Source organism: Brassica rapa, chromosome A09 (genome assembly GCF_000309985.2).
Source record: "Brassica rapa cultivar Chiifu-401-42 chromosome A09, CAAS_Brap_v3.01, whole genome shotgun sequence".
NCBI classification, from domain to species: domain Eukaryota; kingdom Viridiplantae; phylum Streptophyta; class Magnoliopsida; order Brassicales; family Brassicaceae; genus Brassica; species Brassica rapa.
In genome coordinates, this window is record NC_024803.2 from 11,857,984 (window position 1) to 11,872,702 (window position 14,719).

The window sequence follows — 14,719 nt, forward strand, 5'->3', positions numbered from 1 at the left end:
GAACTCAACAGTACTAAGTTCTTAATTCTCGTTCGAATATTTTTGTATAAAGATTCGGATGGTGTTTAGTTTTTCCGGTTCAAGTTAATATCAGGGCTATGGTTTGGGGGTAAAGAAGCTCATTCATGTTTAAGAGCCAATATTTTTATGTCTGAAAGCCTACGTTTAAAATACGAGGATGCGAAACAGCACCGGATCCATAAATATTTTAACCAAAAACATAATATTGTATTATCAATGGACTATATAATATATTTATATATTCAATATCAAATTTTATATTAATATATATATATATATATTAAATAATAAGCCAAATTTTATTTTTAAAAGCTATATTATATTTGTTGTCATTCATCTTTTTGTCTACAAGAAAATAATTACATTGTTTTAAAAAAACTCAAAGTACAATTTAGTATTAAATAAATTGAATAAATTCAACGAAAAGATTAAAAAAAATTGAATGCAAGACAACTAAAATGCAGAGATAAAACAGCTATACAAATTTCGTTGGACAATGTTGTTTATAATTTTTTTTCTTTCTCAAATGTTGTTTATAATTTTTATTTATAAAAACTTCAAGTACTGTATGTTGAAAAACAAATCTTCAAGTATGTAAGCTCTCAATAAGTTAACAAATAGAGCCGATAAGTAAATCAAAATCGATAATATTTTTACATGGAAAATAGTTGTTGATATGATGAATAATTAAAAAAAATCATGAAATAAAGCCTATTGAAAAGTATACACAAGAAACTAGCCAAATTAGAAAGAATTAAATAGACAAAACATATTAAAAATTAGAAAGAGAGAAGTATTTGGAATCATTATTTTGAATATAATCCAAACTCTTTAATTTTATAGCAAATCATAGTTTGGAAGAAAGCTTTTGAAAAGACTGTATCGTCTTATGTATTTGAAACTAAACATCTAGAAATTAAGATGTTATTTTAGAAGATTTCTGTAGAATCTTATATATTAAGATACTTGTATATATTTAGTCATGAAGTATTATACTTAAAGTGTTATTTGGGCAAGTTGCTAATCTTTTTTGATTATAAATGTGATTCATACTATAAGAAAGTCACAACACAAATTTTTACAATAAAAGCATGAATAACTCGGATTTATATGACAAAATTATACGACTGAATGCAAAAAGCTTTGGATTGAATTAAGTCCAAACAGACAAAAAATTATTGTCTATGTCAAAAGACATTTATGGACCAGAAGTCTAAAGATTCTAGATATTATAATAGAAATCAAAAGAGTTTATTCTGCAATGCTTAAATTTCAAAAGAAATATATGTGATTGAAATATATATCATAATAATATTTATTCGAGAGGAAGAAATGTGATAATGTGTGATTTATTCTTTTTCTTTATTATGGTTTTAGTTCCACTGAGTTTTTGCATGATAAAAGTTTGATGAGACAACAAAGAACACGCAAATGATAGACACACATAAGAGGAATATAAAAATTTCAAAGATAAAAGGTCTATAACAGTTCTAAAGTGTTTGTGATCAAGGGAATTAAAAAATGTATCAAATCATAACAAGATTCATACACTGCAGAAGAATGGTGATGTTTGTGTCCTATATGTTTGTTCAATTGACAATTTAGCTGATTTATTCAACAAGGAGTTACCTGTTGCTATTTTTAAGAAGTTAGTTCATCTTATCGGATTATGTTGTCTCCAATATCTCGACATATGTACACATGAGGAGAAATTATTGAGTTTTCTTGGTAAGATTTTTAATCATCTAAAGTGTTTCAAATGTACTTTTGTATAATGAACAAAATTGTTATGAATATTGTGGTGATCCCATTATTAAAAGTTCTAGATATATGTGTTCCACGAGATTTACTTGTTCTCTAAGTTACACTTAATCACCAAACTAAACTTTTCTGTTGTGTTTTTATATAAAGAAAATATTCATGGACTAAGACACATAAATTCTTATTTCTCTCCTTTTTCTTCAAACATTTCCAAGTAAAACAAGTTTGGCTCTCAGCGACGACAGAAGAAATCGAAGGGAGCTTTTGGCTTCGAGTATTGCATTGAAAGCACTTTCATGGCTACAATGGCGTTAGCTGTCTCAGTGTAATGAATCCCATCCCAGCTTACGAACCGAGATCCTTTGTCACATACATTTGCGCCTCTATGTGCACATGTTATTTTCGCATTGTAGTTATAAGGACTCCCACCGTATCCACAACACGCCATTAAGGGTCTCTCAAAACCTGCATTACCATAACTAAAGTTAAGATTACAGCAATAAATTTCGGTCACTGATGGTAAGAAGAAATGAATAACTCTGCTTTACCGTATGCTTTGGAATTTGCAATGAGGCTGTATTTGATAGCGTATATGTCAATATAGATTATGGTGGCATCTCTCAGTTCAATCCTCAGTCTCTCACACATATGATCTAACATTTGGTTAAACAGTTTTGCTGCCGCGTTGTAACTGGCTAAGCAACCATGCTGATCAAGATCTTTGCTCTGAGCCATTGAAAGTTTCTGAGGTAGACAACCTAGTGGACCAGTGTTGTGGATCCAGAATCTCCTTCCTCCTTCATCATACAATCTCTACAGATCGCAAAACTGGTTTTATAAGTTTACATGGTGCATACCAAAGTTCCATAAGGCTAGAAACTTTAACCTTTATGCTGGTTTTTATCTCGGAAATAAATTGTGGAATCAGCTTGACAGTCTGAGAATACGAGTTGCCTATAGAGAAGGAACGAGCAATGTCGTTCTGTCCTATATCGATCATGTACAATGCGTTTCTGAATCCACTCTCGCTTATGAACATCCCCTTTGACGGATCTAAGAAACCCACCATGCTGACTCCAGTCAAGATCATTAATCAAGAAGAGAGAAGATACAAAAATTATTTGAGATGAAGTAGGTTTACTTGAAGTAGAAGCTAGCTCGAGTGATTTGGATTTGAAATGGAGGAATTGCATGAGCTGAATGTTGAGTGAAAATGGGACGTTTTTGGGGAGAGTAGTGGATCCAACAATTGCGAAATTGGCACCGTTTTGGAACCTTGACCCATCCAAAGAATCCAAGTATGGCCTCAAGAGACTTGTATTCAAACTCTGGCCTGCGGAATCGGCAATCACATTCCCTTGTTAGTGAAACTATTCACCAAATGTAAATGGCTACATTGAGTGAAAAAGGATTTTAATGGATATCAAATTTCCATCAAATCCATTCTTGTTTTTAATAATGCTGACTAGGGCACGGCAAAAAATATGGTACCGGCAATACTAAACCAAATCAAACAAAACTAGTTTTATATCCAGAAATCTAAACTTCATTTTCATACGAAAGCCCAATATTCAGGGCCGGCCCGGAGGGCAAGCCACCCAAACTATAGATTAGGGCATCCAATATAATAGGACATATTTTTTATAAAAATATTCGTATTATTACCTATAAACAAATAAATTTTTGTAATTTTTTTTTGTTAAAATATTATTTAGAAGGCATTTTTATATAAAATGTGTTGAACTTTTCAACTATATTTATAAATTTGTTATATATTAAATATATTAGTAAATTTATATTTTAGATGATAATTCAAACTCTAATTAAAATTAGCAACAAAACAGATTTTCTTTTGGTTTCAATTTATTCTTTTGCATCGTTTTGCATAATTTTTATTTTATTCTAATTTTTCTTTTTGTCTTCTTTTCTCTTTAACTCTTAATATATAGTTTAGTTTTAATGTTTCAATTTTTTCAACTAATCCTTTACGTAGTAAGAACATATGTTTGTTAGTTCATAGTTTTCGAAATGTGATAAAAGCTTGATAGCTTCACTTTATTACGATAATATTTTTTTTATTGTGTTTACTGATTTTTATGATAGACATATAATGGATGGTTGAAAAAAATGACTGTAGAAATCTAGTGGATAATTTTGCATAAAAAATAAAAAACAAAATTAATTTTACCAATAAATATTTTTATCACAGTTTTATTTCCTAAACAAACTATAGACTTCCATTTCTATTTAATAAAAATTAAAGTTGTTTTATACTGTTTTATGATTTTGATAAAATATGTACAAAGGTATAATTTTAAATTTTGATTGGGGCAGTGGAAAATGTTAGTCCGGCACTGCCAATATTAGAAAATAACTCAATAGAAACTAGATGCTGACAAAAATAAAAGAAACTACATTTTCCTGACTAGTTATATGTGTAATATTTGATTCAAAATGGTTGATCAACTTCATTTTAGTCAATGTTAATTTTATCTTACACCATTCACAATGAGGGTATTGGATAAAATTTAAAACTGTTGAATGACTACAATAGAAGGGTCAAAGAGTTGTGAAATTTTTGTGGATTATTTGTAGTTGAATCTTTTCAACTAATTGACACCTAAAAAATGAGGTCTGTATCAACATGTTACTAGATTATTGGCATTTGAAGTTGCTAGTATTTTTTTCACAACATAGTATTTATAATAAATTAATTTATCAAATTATGTATTTTACAGATTTGTTTCTTATTAAATCTATACTATTAAAGCAGAATCCCTACTAGGATTCTGCCCATATTTTTGAAGTTATTTACAGTGACATGCCATTGCCTTTTTTATATTAACATTAATTTTATTAATTAAATTCGGTCAGCATAATAAACCAATCAGAATGAAGAATATATTAGCCAATAACAATGCAGCAGCATTTATCAGCGTTACCTATGCCAAAAAAATAAAACTGAACTCCATAATATAATTATTAACGTTTGTGTTGAAAGCATATATTCGTAACTATACAAACCATAGAAGCATAATTCTAATATATACAATTATTATTTAACCTTATAAATTTCTGTAACATTTATTGTTTGACTTAGTGCTTATGATATGTTTGACATGTTTGAGAGCAAAGCACTATGAATTTTGTTTTACTAAGATCATGAAATATAAAGTAGTCCAAATGAATTTATAATGTGAATTACGAAATAAAGAATAGCATTCATCATTTTAAGATATTTTCATTTTTTTTTGTTTGTTAATTCATGAATTTCCTTGGGTAACAAACAAAATCAATAAAGATGGCCAAGAAAATCGTAAAATATCAATTTCAACTTCCTTAATATATGGACACTACGATAGTCTGCGAGTTTAACTTAATTAACTTGGCCAACCATCTCAATTGTATTTAGAAAAAAATCAGAATATCTAAAAAATATGTAATATATGTTACCAAAATAATGTCACCCAATTTGCTAATTATTAATATAGGATCCGCAAATATTGATCTCAATAATGATACTAACTATATTTTGATTCAGAAAATCTATCAAGTAAATATACTTTTACCTAAATACCTAATTGTTAGTATTTTAGTCTGACCAAAACTAAACCCACCTAAAACCAAGCGCCAAAGTGTTTTGTTTTTTTATGAATATTATAAATCTATACTATTAAAGCAGAATCCCTACTAGGATTCTGTCCATATTTTTGAAGTTATTTACAGTGACATGCCATTGCCTTTTTTATATTAACATTAATTTTATTAATTAAATTCGGTCAGCATAATAAACCAATCAGAATGAAGAATATATTAGCCAATAACAATGCAGCAGCATTTATCAGCGTTACCTATGCCAAAAAAATAAAACTGAACTCCATAATATAATTATTAACGTTTGTGTTGAAAGCATATATTCGTAACTATACAAACCATAGAAGCATAATTCTAATATATACAATCATTATTTAACCTTATAAATTTCTGTAACATTTATTCTTTGACTTAGTGCTTATGATATGTTTGACATGTTTGAGAGCAAAGCACTATGAATTTTTTTTACTAAGATCATGAAATATAAAGTAGTCCAAATGAATTTATAATGTGAATTACGAAATAAAGAATAGCATTCATCATTTTAAGATATTTTCATTTTTTTTTGTTTGTTAATTCATGAATTTCCTTGGGTAACAAACAAAATCAATAAAGATGGCCAAGAAAATCGTAAAATATCAATTTCAACTTCCTTTATATATGGACACTACGATAGTCTGCGAGTTTAACTTAATTAACTTGGCCAACCATCTCAATTGTATTTAGAAAAAATCAGAATATCTAAAAAATATGTAATATATGTTACCAAAATAATGTCACCCAATTTGCTAATTATTAATATAGGATCCGCAAATATTGATCTCAATAATGATACTAACTATATTTTGATTCAGAAAATCTATCAAGTAAATATACTTTTACCTAAATACCTAATTGTTAATATTTTAGTCTGACCAAAACTAAACCCACCTAAAACCAAGCGCTAAAGTGTTTTGTTTTTTTATGAATATTATAAATCTATACTATTAAAGCAGAATCCTTACTAGGATTCTGCCCATATTTTTGAAGTTATTTACAGTGACATGCCATTGCCTTTTTTATATTAACATTAATTTTATTAATTAAATTCGGTCAGCATAATAAACCAATCAGAATGAAGAATATATTAGCCAATAACAATGCAGCAGCATTTATCAGCGTTACCTATGCCAAAAAAATAAAACTGAACTCCATAATATAATTATTAACGTTTGTGTTGAAAGCATATATTCGTAACTATACAAACCATAGAAGCATAATTCTAATATATACAATTATTATTTAACCTTATAAATTTCTGTAACATTTATTGTTTGACTTAGTGCTTATGATATGTTTGACATGTTTGAGAGCAAAGCACTATGAATTTTGTTTTACTAAGATCATGAAATATAAAGTAGTCCAAATGAATTTATAATGTGAATTACGAAATAAAGAATAGCATTCATCATTTTAAGATATTTTCATTTTTTTTTGTTTGTTAATTCATGAATTTCCTTGGGTAACAAACAAAATCAATAAAGATGGCCAAGAAAATCGTAAAATATCAATTTCAACTTCCTTAATATATGGACACTACGATAGTCTGCGAGTTTAACTTAATTAACTTGGCCAACCATCTCAATTGTATTTAGAAAAAAATCAGAATATCTAAAAAATATGTAATATATTTTACCAAAATAATGTCACCCAATTTGCTAATTATTAATATAGGATCCGCAAATATTGATCTCAATAATGATACTAACTATATTTTGATTCAGAAAATCTATCAAGTAAATATACTTTTACCTAAATACCTAATTGTTAGTATTTTAGTCTGACCAAAACTAAACCCACCTAAAACCAAGCGCTAAAGTGTTTTGTTTTTTTATGAATATTATAAATCCATTTTAAATCCATAATAATTGAAGTTTTATTATAATTTATATTTTATGACTTAATTAAAATATGTATAATGAAAAACTTAAATGCTTATGAAATCTAAAATATAATAGTTTATTAAAAATTAAAATATAATTATATTTATTGATTAGAATTTAGAAGTATACAATTTTAAAATCTTTGAACAAAATTAATAAGCATTTTGGAAACATGAACAATCATTTATAAAGTAATATAATAAAAATAGGACATTTTTATAAACAAACATAAAATATATGCAAAATTATAATAGTAAAGAAAGAGGATAATTTATTGAAATTGACTATAAACAAACATAAAATCTATGAAAATATTAAGTTAGACAAATATTATCAATTTTAAATGAAATTTAAAAAAAGAAACGATCCCGCGCTTTGAAAGCGCGGGTCAAAATCTAGTACTATTTTATTACTTGTCTTTGTCTTGTATTGAACATATTTTTATCTCATATAAAATTATTAGTAATACAATAAGTAACTAATTATATGAAGTTTAATTATTTTTATGTCAATTTTATATTATTTATGTACATTAATATTTAATAATTTCTGTCCCGCAGTTCAAAAAAATTATCTATATTATTAAAACATAAATACAATATTGAACTAACCCTTAAACTAACAGTTTAGCTACGCCACTACAAACTAACTAATCCTAATTTTCAGCATTAGTTAATCTTAACAAAATCTTCCTTATAAATATAAAATCAAATAATTTTATAAATATGGTCAGCATTAATGATTGCTCAAATAACAAAATATCTTAACAAAAAAATTCCTAAAGTAAACAATTAATTAATTTTACCTGTAATAAATTGTATATATATAAATTAATACTAATAATATGATATAAAATCAATATAAAATATTTTTTACCAGTTCATAAATATTAAAACATATCAATTTTTCGGACAGGGAAAATTGATTTTTTAAGTAAAAAAAATCAATTTTTCCTGTCCAAAAATAAGTAGTCTATTTATCTTATATTATCAACTATTTTAACATCAAAACTAGATTTTGACCCGCGCTTGAAAGCGGGGGTTTGATTTTGTTTTGCTTTTCATAATTATGAAATTTAGGGTTTGAATCATATAATTTTGAAGATTATATCACTAATATATAGGTCATTTGCATAAGCACAATTAATTTGTATGAAATTTTATCACGCGTTTGCGTTTTTGAAGTTTGTTCGAAATTTGTTTGAAGATTCATTTGTGTGTAAAAATAGTATAACAATTTGAAACTGGTATAAATATAGTGTTATTAGTAACGATTTATGTTACATTTAATTGTATGTATATTAACAATCAAACTACCAATTATAAAACCAAGTATTAGAATATTTTTTAATTTTTTTTTAAAAAAGTATCTATAATATAAATCTAAACTACAATTTCCTATTTTATAAAAGTATCAGAGAGACATATGTTCCATTATTAACAGTTAGGTTTTAAAAAGAATGTTTTATTCACATATATTTTTGTAAGTTATGTTCTTAAGTATTTGGGATTTTTCCTATTTTAAATTTAATGTGGGTCTCAATTTAATTATCTTAAAATTTTTGGTCTTATTAATTTGGGTTTATCTGTGTTAGAAATTAATTTTGTAGTCGATGGTACTATGATCCTTGTGGGTGAAATGAATATTTAGATGTTTTTAAAAATGGGGGAAATGAATATTTTGATAAGATTATGTTATAATAGGTTGTGCTTTGGTTTTGGTTCATGTAATTTATTTTGTTTGGATAGGATGGTTTAGCAATCTATTTAAAGGGTTAAGAATAAATAATAATGTATCAAATTTGATAGTTAGAGTAAAAATCGCTTATTTATAGTATAAAATATCTTGTCACATATTGTTATAATATAAAGGAGAAGTCCAAAAAAATAAAAAAAGTAAAAAGTCCAAACAACCTTTTTAAGTAGATTTATTAAAATTCCTTCTCTTTTAATAGTATTGATATGCTTTTAGTTGCAATTGAACCAGAATCTAAACAACAAACCAAAACTGAACTAATCTTATTCTTAATTGTATTTCTATAAACGTGGAAAAAAAAACAAATAAACTGAACCGTAAACCAGACGGACTAGAGAGATGATTTTCTCTCTACCTTCCTTGTTCCCAATCTTAATCTTTCACAAGGAGTAGAGATTAGAGAGTTGTCCAGATCGTGAATAAAGATTAGAGAGTTATCCAGATCGGTTTTTTGGTTCCGGCGTCGCACCTTTCTCTTCGATGGTGTTCGGCCGACTTTGTCTCCGGATAGCGGTGGTTCGTTTAACACTAGCTTCGCCGGCTTTTGTCTCCGGGAGGTGGTGGCTTCTTTGGCACTGCTTTCGCCGGATTTTTATCGGGGTTCTCCCGCTCCTCTCTGATATGCGGTTCTGTGCTTCTTTATTCTCCTGCCTCTCTTTCTGATTCTCTGATGGTAAATTGGAGGGTTTCGATCGATTGTAGGCGGTTAATCATGTTGTCGATCTCGCAGATCCACCAGTCTTTGATGACTTATCGGCATGAGCTTTCCGGTGGCTGTTCGGTTTGACCGTTTCGTCTAGGGTTTGCCTCGCCGTCGATACGTCATGTCGCTTTGCTGGTTTCCGGAGGAAGAAGGTTGATTCTTGTCGAGACACGTGTCCATTGATCGCCGGGCGATCGAATACGTGGACATGTGAGTCGACTTTTCTACGACGGGTTTCGCTTTGGGCTGTTGAACCATAGTGTTATGTTAAGTTTGGACCTGTTCGTTGGACCTTTGTTTGTTGTTTGTTTGGGCTAGGTCCAGTTGGACCTTGTACCTTTACTTTTAATAAAAATCTAGTGGAAAAAAAAAAAACAAGACGGACTATGGCATCACTTTACGTGACCAAAGTTAGATACAAAGGGTCAAACTAATTAATTCACTTTCTAACATGTTCTACATGGGACCTACCTACTTTGTCCTACTACATTTCAATGACCGAATATGTTTATCGAAACACACATGCGATCACCGACACTTATGTATCAACGTGATCGGAGCCGTACATTTTAGATGCAAACGGACGGTGGATCTGACACAATCACTACCAACACAGAGACAGAGTCTTTGTTTGTTTTACTTACAGAGGAAATCGATGAGAAGACGTCCGTCGCACAAACGTCCCGTGGATCGCCGAAAAAATGAGCGCCCGTTAGGGAGGCCAACGAGGTAACCGAGTCCAGCAACGAGTCCGCCCGTGTCAGAATTAGAATCTCCGAAGTTAAAAATCACTGGCGGAGCTTGACAACCTGCTGCGGCTGTTGCAGAGGGATGCCGGTGACTAAGAACAGCCAGTGAAATGAATATAACAAAGAAGAAGGAGAATGAATCGGAGTGGGGAAGAAGAGTTGCCATTGGAGAGACCTTTGATAGTGTGGAGAGAGTTTACGTCGATAGCTTTTATATTCAGGAGTAACTGGGACGATGAATATATTTTTGAAGAATTTTTATGGGTGAATTAGCAATGTGTAATATACGCATAGAATGTAACTGGATTGTATTATTAGAGTCAAGGGTGGTCCTGAGCGAATCGAACATAGATCCTCCAAATTTTTTAAAAAATTACATACAAAAATCCCCCAAATTTGTAAAAGAAATTTTTTTAGAAAACCTTCATTATTTAAACTGTTTTAGGCTCTGCTCTGGTTACTATTTAAATGGAAGAAAACATAGACGCATGTTTATTTTACATTTTGCTAAAGTAAAAGTGTTTCTTTTTTTCCACCAATTTTTTCCACTTTTTTCTTTTACTATAGTTTACTCTAAAATTACCTATCAAATCTATAAAATCGAAAATAAGTAAAAAAACAAGTAAAGATTTATTTGTAAAGATTTTATTGGAAGCTTTGTCAATTTGTTACGAAAATGGACAAAAATTCTTTTTATACATAACTATGTATATGATGCATTGTGACAAACTGACGGATTATATTATATTATTATATTTATCAAATAAATAGTATAGAAAATTGATCTCTCGATAGCATAACAATAAACATAACCGACTACTAAACATTTACATTTCTATTCCACAATTTTATAATAGAATGAACATAACAGATAATATATTACAATGTTTGTTGTTTTTAAGTGCAAAAGAGTTTGGGAGGAAACAGGGTAGACGTTTTCGACAGTGATAATCATCCCCTACACTGAAGCAGGAAGAGAAAGAGAGAAAGAGGATGAGGATGAGGAGAAGTGGAATGATGATGAAGACAATTAAGAGCAGTGAAGACATGTTTATTGGGGTTTTTTAGTGTGGGGTTTTTAGCATAATATAAGAATCCCCAATAATTTTAACTAAGAAAAACTAAAAATCGTCTTTTAAACAGATGGAGGAATACAATATTATATAATGTACAAAAATATACATGTCTGTCTACATATTATTGTTGGATGCGAACAAAAAGGAAATATTAAAGAAATTGTATTTTACACTGAATCTACAGTCTGTTTTAAGAGATTTTATGTTGGAGCAGAATTTATTTCACAAATCCGGTTTATAAAAGCGTCAATCAAAACATGTTAAACGCCAATAGGGACATGATCAACGAGCAAAATCCAGATATTCCGGTCCAAAGGGTTGGCTTGTAGACTGGATAGTAAGCTCTGAGTCTACGGATAATAAAATAACTAAGATTCGGAGCAATGCATATAACACGTGCACTCTAAATACGCGAAGTAATTGGAGCGAACTGATCGGTATAAAAGACAAGTGAAGACCATTATTTGATATACACTTTTGGACTTACTTTTGAGACATATAATACTTTCTTCGAGATGTATTGTCTTGTGTTGAGTCTTTGTCGAAATATTAGTCCAGTTTGAACAAATTATCTTAAAAATCTACTAAAAACTTTTGTTTTCTCGTTGTTTCTTTAAAGTTTAAACTTTACTTTATTCACATTAGAATTTTGATTGTGACTTTTAACTCCCACAATTTAACACCATTAGAGTCCCACATTATTTTTTTATGACAGTTAGTTTCTTAATTTAAGTTTTCGTACCGGTCATTAGGTCTAATTTCCCTAAACCATATGTATAGAAAGTTTATGCTCCCTTTTATTTCTCTATCAAAGAGAAGAAATGGTGTTCCAACAAGAAAAGGAGAAGAACATATGTTTTGTTTCCAGCCCAAAACTGTTTGGTTCATCCTTAATTCGAACTTGCAAATATAGAAACACAATCGTAACTGTTACAACATGGATGATATGAAAGAACAAAACCAAAGGTACATGAACCATTTCAAGTTATCACAACAACTCTCAAGAAAAGAAAACATAAAAGATTAAAGTCCAGTTCCACATAAATCTTCTCTGTGGATATTGTTAAGCCAGTTTGTTTATTTCAGACGCTTCCAAACTATTCATGTTTCACACCTTCTTGCTCTCCCTTTCCCAGTCCCTCTGCGTCTTTAATCTGATTCACAATTTCTGCCTTTTTCTCCATTAGAGCTCCTATTTTTTCATCAATCTTCTTTAGCTTCATTTTCAGCTTACCAATGTCATTACCCTTTTTCTTGGTATCATCAAGCTTCTTCACATCTTTTCCTTTCTTTTCTTCCTTTTTCTCTGTTTCTTCATCACCATCTTCATCTTTTGACCCTGCTATGTTTTTCTCTTCTTCATCCTTTGTTTTTTTCTTTTTCTTTGGGTCTTTTTTCTTGTTCTTCTTACTTTTCTTCCCTTCTTCACCCTTCCGGCCTTCTTCTTTATTTTGGTTCTCTTCTTCACTACCATTATCTCCCTCGGTGTCTTTTCTATTCTTAGTTTTCTTGTCCTTGGACTTGCCTTCCTCTCCTTCAGCTCCTGGTTCTTCAAATTTAATATCTCTGGACAACACTTCAACTTCAAGGTTTTTCTCATTCTTCTTATCTTCTTTGTTATCTTTTTCGCCTTTCTCCTTCTTCTTTTTCTGCTTCTTTTCTCCTTCATCCTCATTGTCTGCTTCTTTCTCACATTTCTCATCAGTTTCCTTTTTCTTCATCTTATCTTTACTCTTCTTCTTTTCCTCCTTGTGATCTTCATCCTTCTCTTTCTTTTCCGCTTCTTCTTCTTCATGCTCATCCTTCTCTCCTTTTTTCAGCTTCTTTTCTTTCTTATCCTTGGATTCTTCTTTCAGTTTCTTCTCTTTGTCTTTCTTTTTGTCTTTTCCGTCTGCACCTGATTCATCCTTCTCTTTCTTTTCCCCTTCTTCTTCTTCATGCTCATCCTTTTCTCCTTTTTTCAGTTTCTTTTCTTTCTTATCTTTGGATTCTTCTTTCGGTTTCTTCTCTTTATCTTTCTTCTTGTCTTTTCCATCTGCACCTGATTCATCCTTATCTTTCTTCTTCTTTTTATTACCTTCTTCTTCTTCTTGTGATACATCTTCATCTTTCTTCTCCTTATCTTTCTTTTTCTTCTTGTGTTCCTTCTCTGTGTCTTCAACTTTTACATCAGCGTCTTTCTTCTCTTTTTTCTTCTTAACTTCAGTTTTTTCCTCAGGCTCATCCTTCTCTTCATTTTTCTTCTTCTTGTCACCCTTGGAATCTTCTTTCGTTTTCTTCTCTTTATTCACCTTCTTCTTACCTTCTTTGTCATCTTCGAACTCCTCATTTCCTTGTGATACATCCTCATCTTTCTTCTCCTTATTTTTATTTTTCTTCTTTTGTTTCTTATCATGCTCTTCAGTTTCCATATCTCCATGGCCTTCACGTTTTTCATCTTTCTTCTCGGCATGTTTGTCTTCTTCTACCTCATCTTTTACCTTTGTCTTTTCTTTCTCCTTTTCATCTTTTGATTTCTCGTCGTCCTTTATTTTAACCTTCTCAGTTGACTTGGCCTTAACTTCCATCTCCACCTCAACTTTCTCTCCCTTCTCATCTGGATCCACTTCCTGTGTCTTCATTGTTACATGAAGTTTCTCTTTCTTGACATTTTCTTGGTTCGATGACATGGTTCCCTGATAGAGAAAGAAGAAAATAAATATTTGTTATAATAAAAGAAGAGCTACAACGACTAGTTGATATTGGCTAGTTGATCAACACTTATTATCGACATATAGCTAATCCAAAATTTAGAAAACTGAAATTTCACAATATGGTTTTTTTGTTGTGTTTGATATATACATATATATGTATATGTATGGTGTGACACCAAAATTCAGAGTAGTTCATCAGATACATAAGAAAAAATATATACCAAGTAAAGAGCAGCAAATTCATAAGAAACCAAAATTGCAGATCTATAGAAGAAACTAGAGATCCATGGAAGAATACATTAAAACAAAAATGAACTTAGGTACCTTATAATTTTCTTTGTTCTCTGTGTTGTGAAAGACGATCGAATTGATCTTGTATTGGATCTGAGATGGGTTTTAGGTGGTATAAAAGGAATGAGTCACACGGAGGTGACGGTGTACCCTA

General features: G+C 30.0%; 2 protein-coding genes across 2 annotated transcripts; both read right to left on the reverse strand.

Moving 5' to 3' along the window:
- Positions 1-1,805: 1,805 nt before the first annotated feature.
- LOC103838668 (GDSL esterase/lipase LIP-4) lies at positions 1,806-11,167 on the reverse strand. The gene is made up of 5 exons (XM_009115116.3): positions 10,401-11,167; positions 2,924-3,115; positions 2,669-2,835; positions 2,331-2,595; positions 1,806-2,247 (listed from the first exon to the last, which is right to left on the reverse strand). The coding sequence occupies exons 1-5, from the start codon at positions 10,669-10,671 to the stop codon at positions 2,015-2,017; spliced, it is 1,128 nt and encodes a 375-aa protein (XP_009113364.1). The 5' UTR covers positions 10,672-11,167; the 3' UTR covers positions 1,806-2,014.
- A 1,290-nt stretch (positions 11,168-12,457) lies between these two features.
- On the reverse strand, positions 12,458-14,709 carry LOC103838776 (DNA ligase 1). Its single transcript, XM_033279353.1, has 2 exons — positions 14,599-14,709; positions 12,458-14,256 (listed from the first exon to the last, which is right to left on the reverse strand). Exon 2 carries the CDS (start codon positions 14,248-14,250, stop codon positions 12,679-12,681), a length of 1,572 nt encoding a protein of 523 aa, XP_033135244.1. The 5' UTR covers positions 14,251-14,256; positions 14,599-14,709; the 3' UTR covers positions 12,458-12,678.
- Between the last annotated feature and the right edge of the window lie 10 nt (positions 14,710-14,719).

Bases quoted from the DNA above. Each gene is read 5' to 3' on its own strand.
- LOC103838668 (XM_009115116.3), bottom strand. From the start codon at position 10,671: ATGGCAACTCTTCTTCCCCACTCCGATTCATTCTCCTTCTTCTTTGTT. The intron at 2,836-2,923 runs GTAAACCTACTT...TGGGTTTCTTAG, and splicing joins CGAGCTAGCTTCTACTTCAA to ATCCGTCAAAGGGGATGTTC. The intron at 2,248-2,330 runs GTAAAGCAGAGT...ATGGTAATGCAG, and splicing joins TGCAAATTCCAAAGCATACG to GTTTTGAGAGACCCTTAATG.
- LOC103838776 (XM_033279353.1), bottom strand. From the start codon at position 14,250: ATGTCATCGAACCAAGAAAATGTCAAGAAAGAGAAACTTCATGTAACA.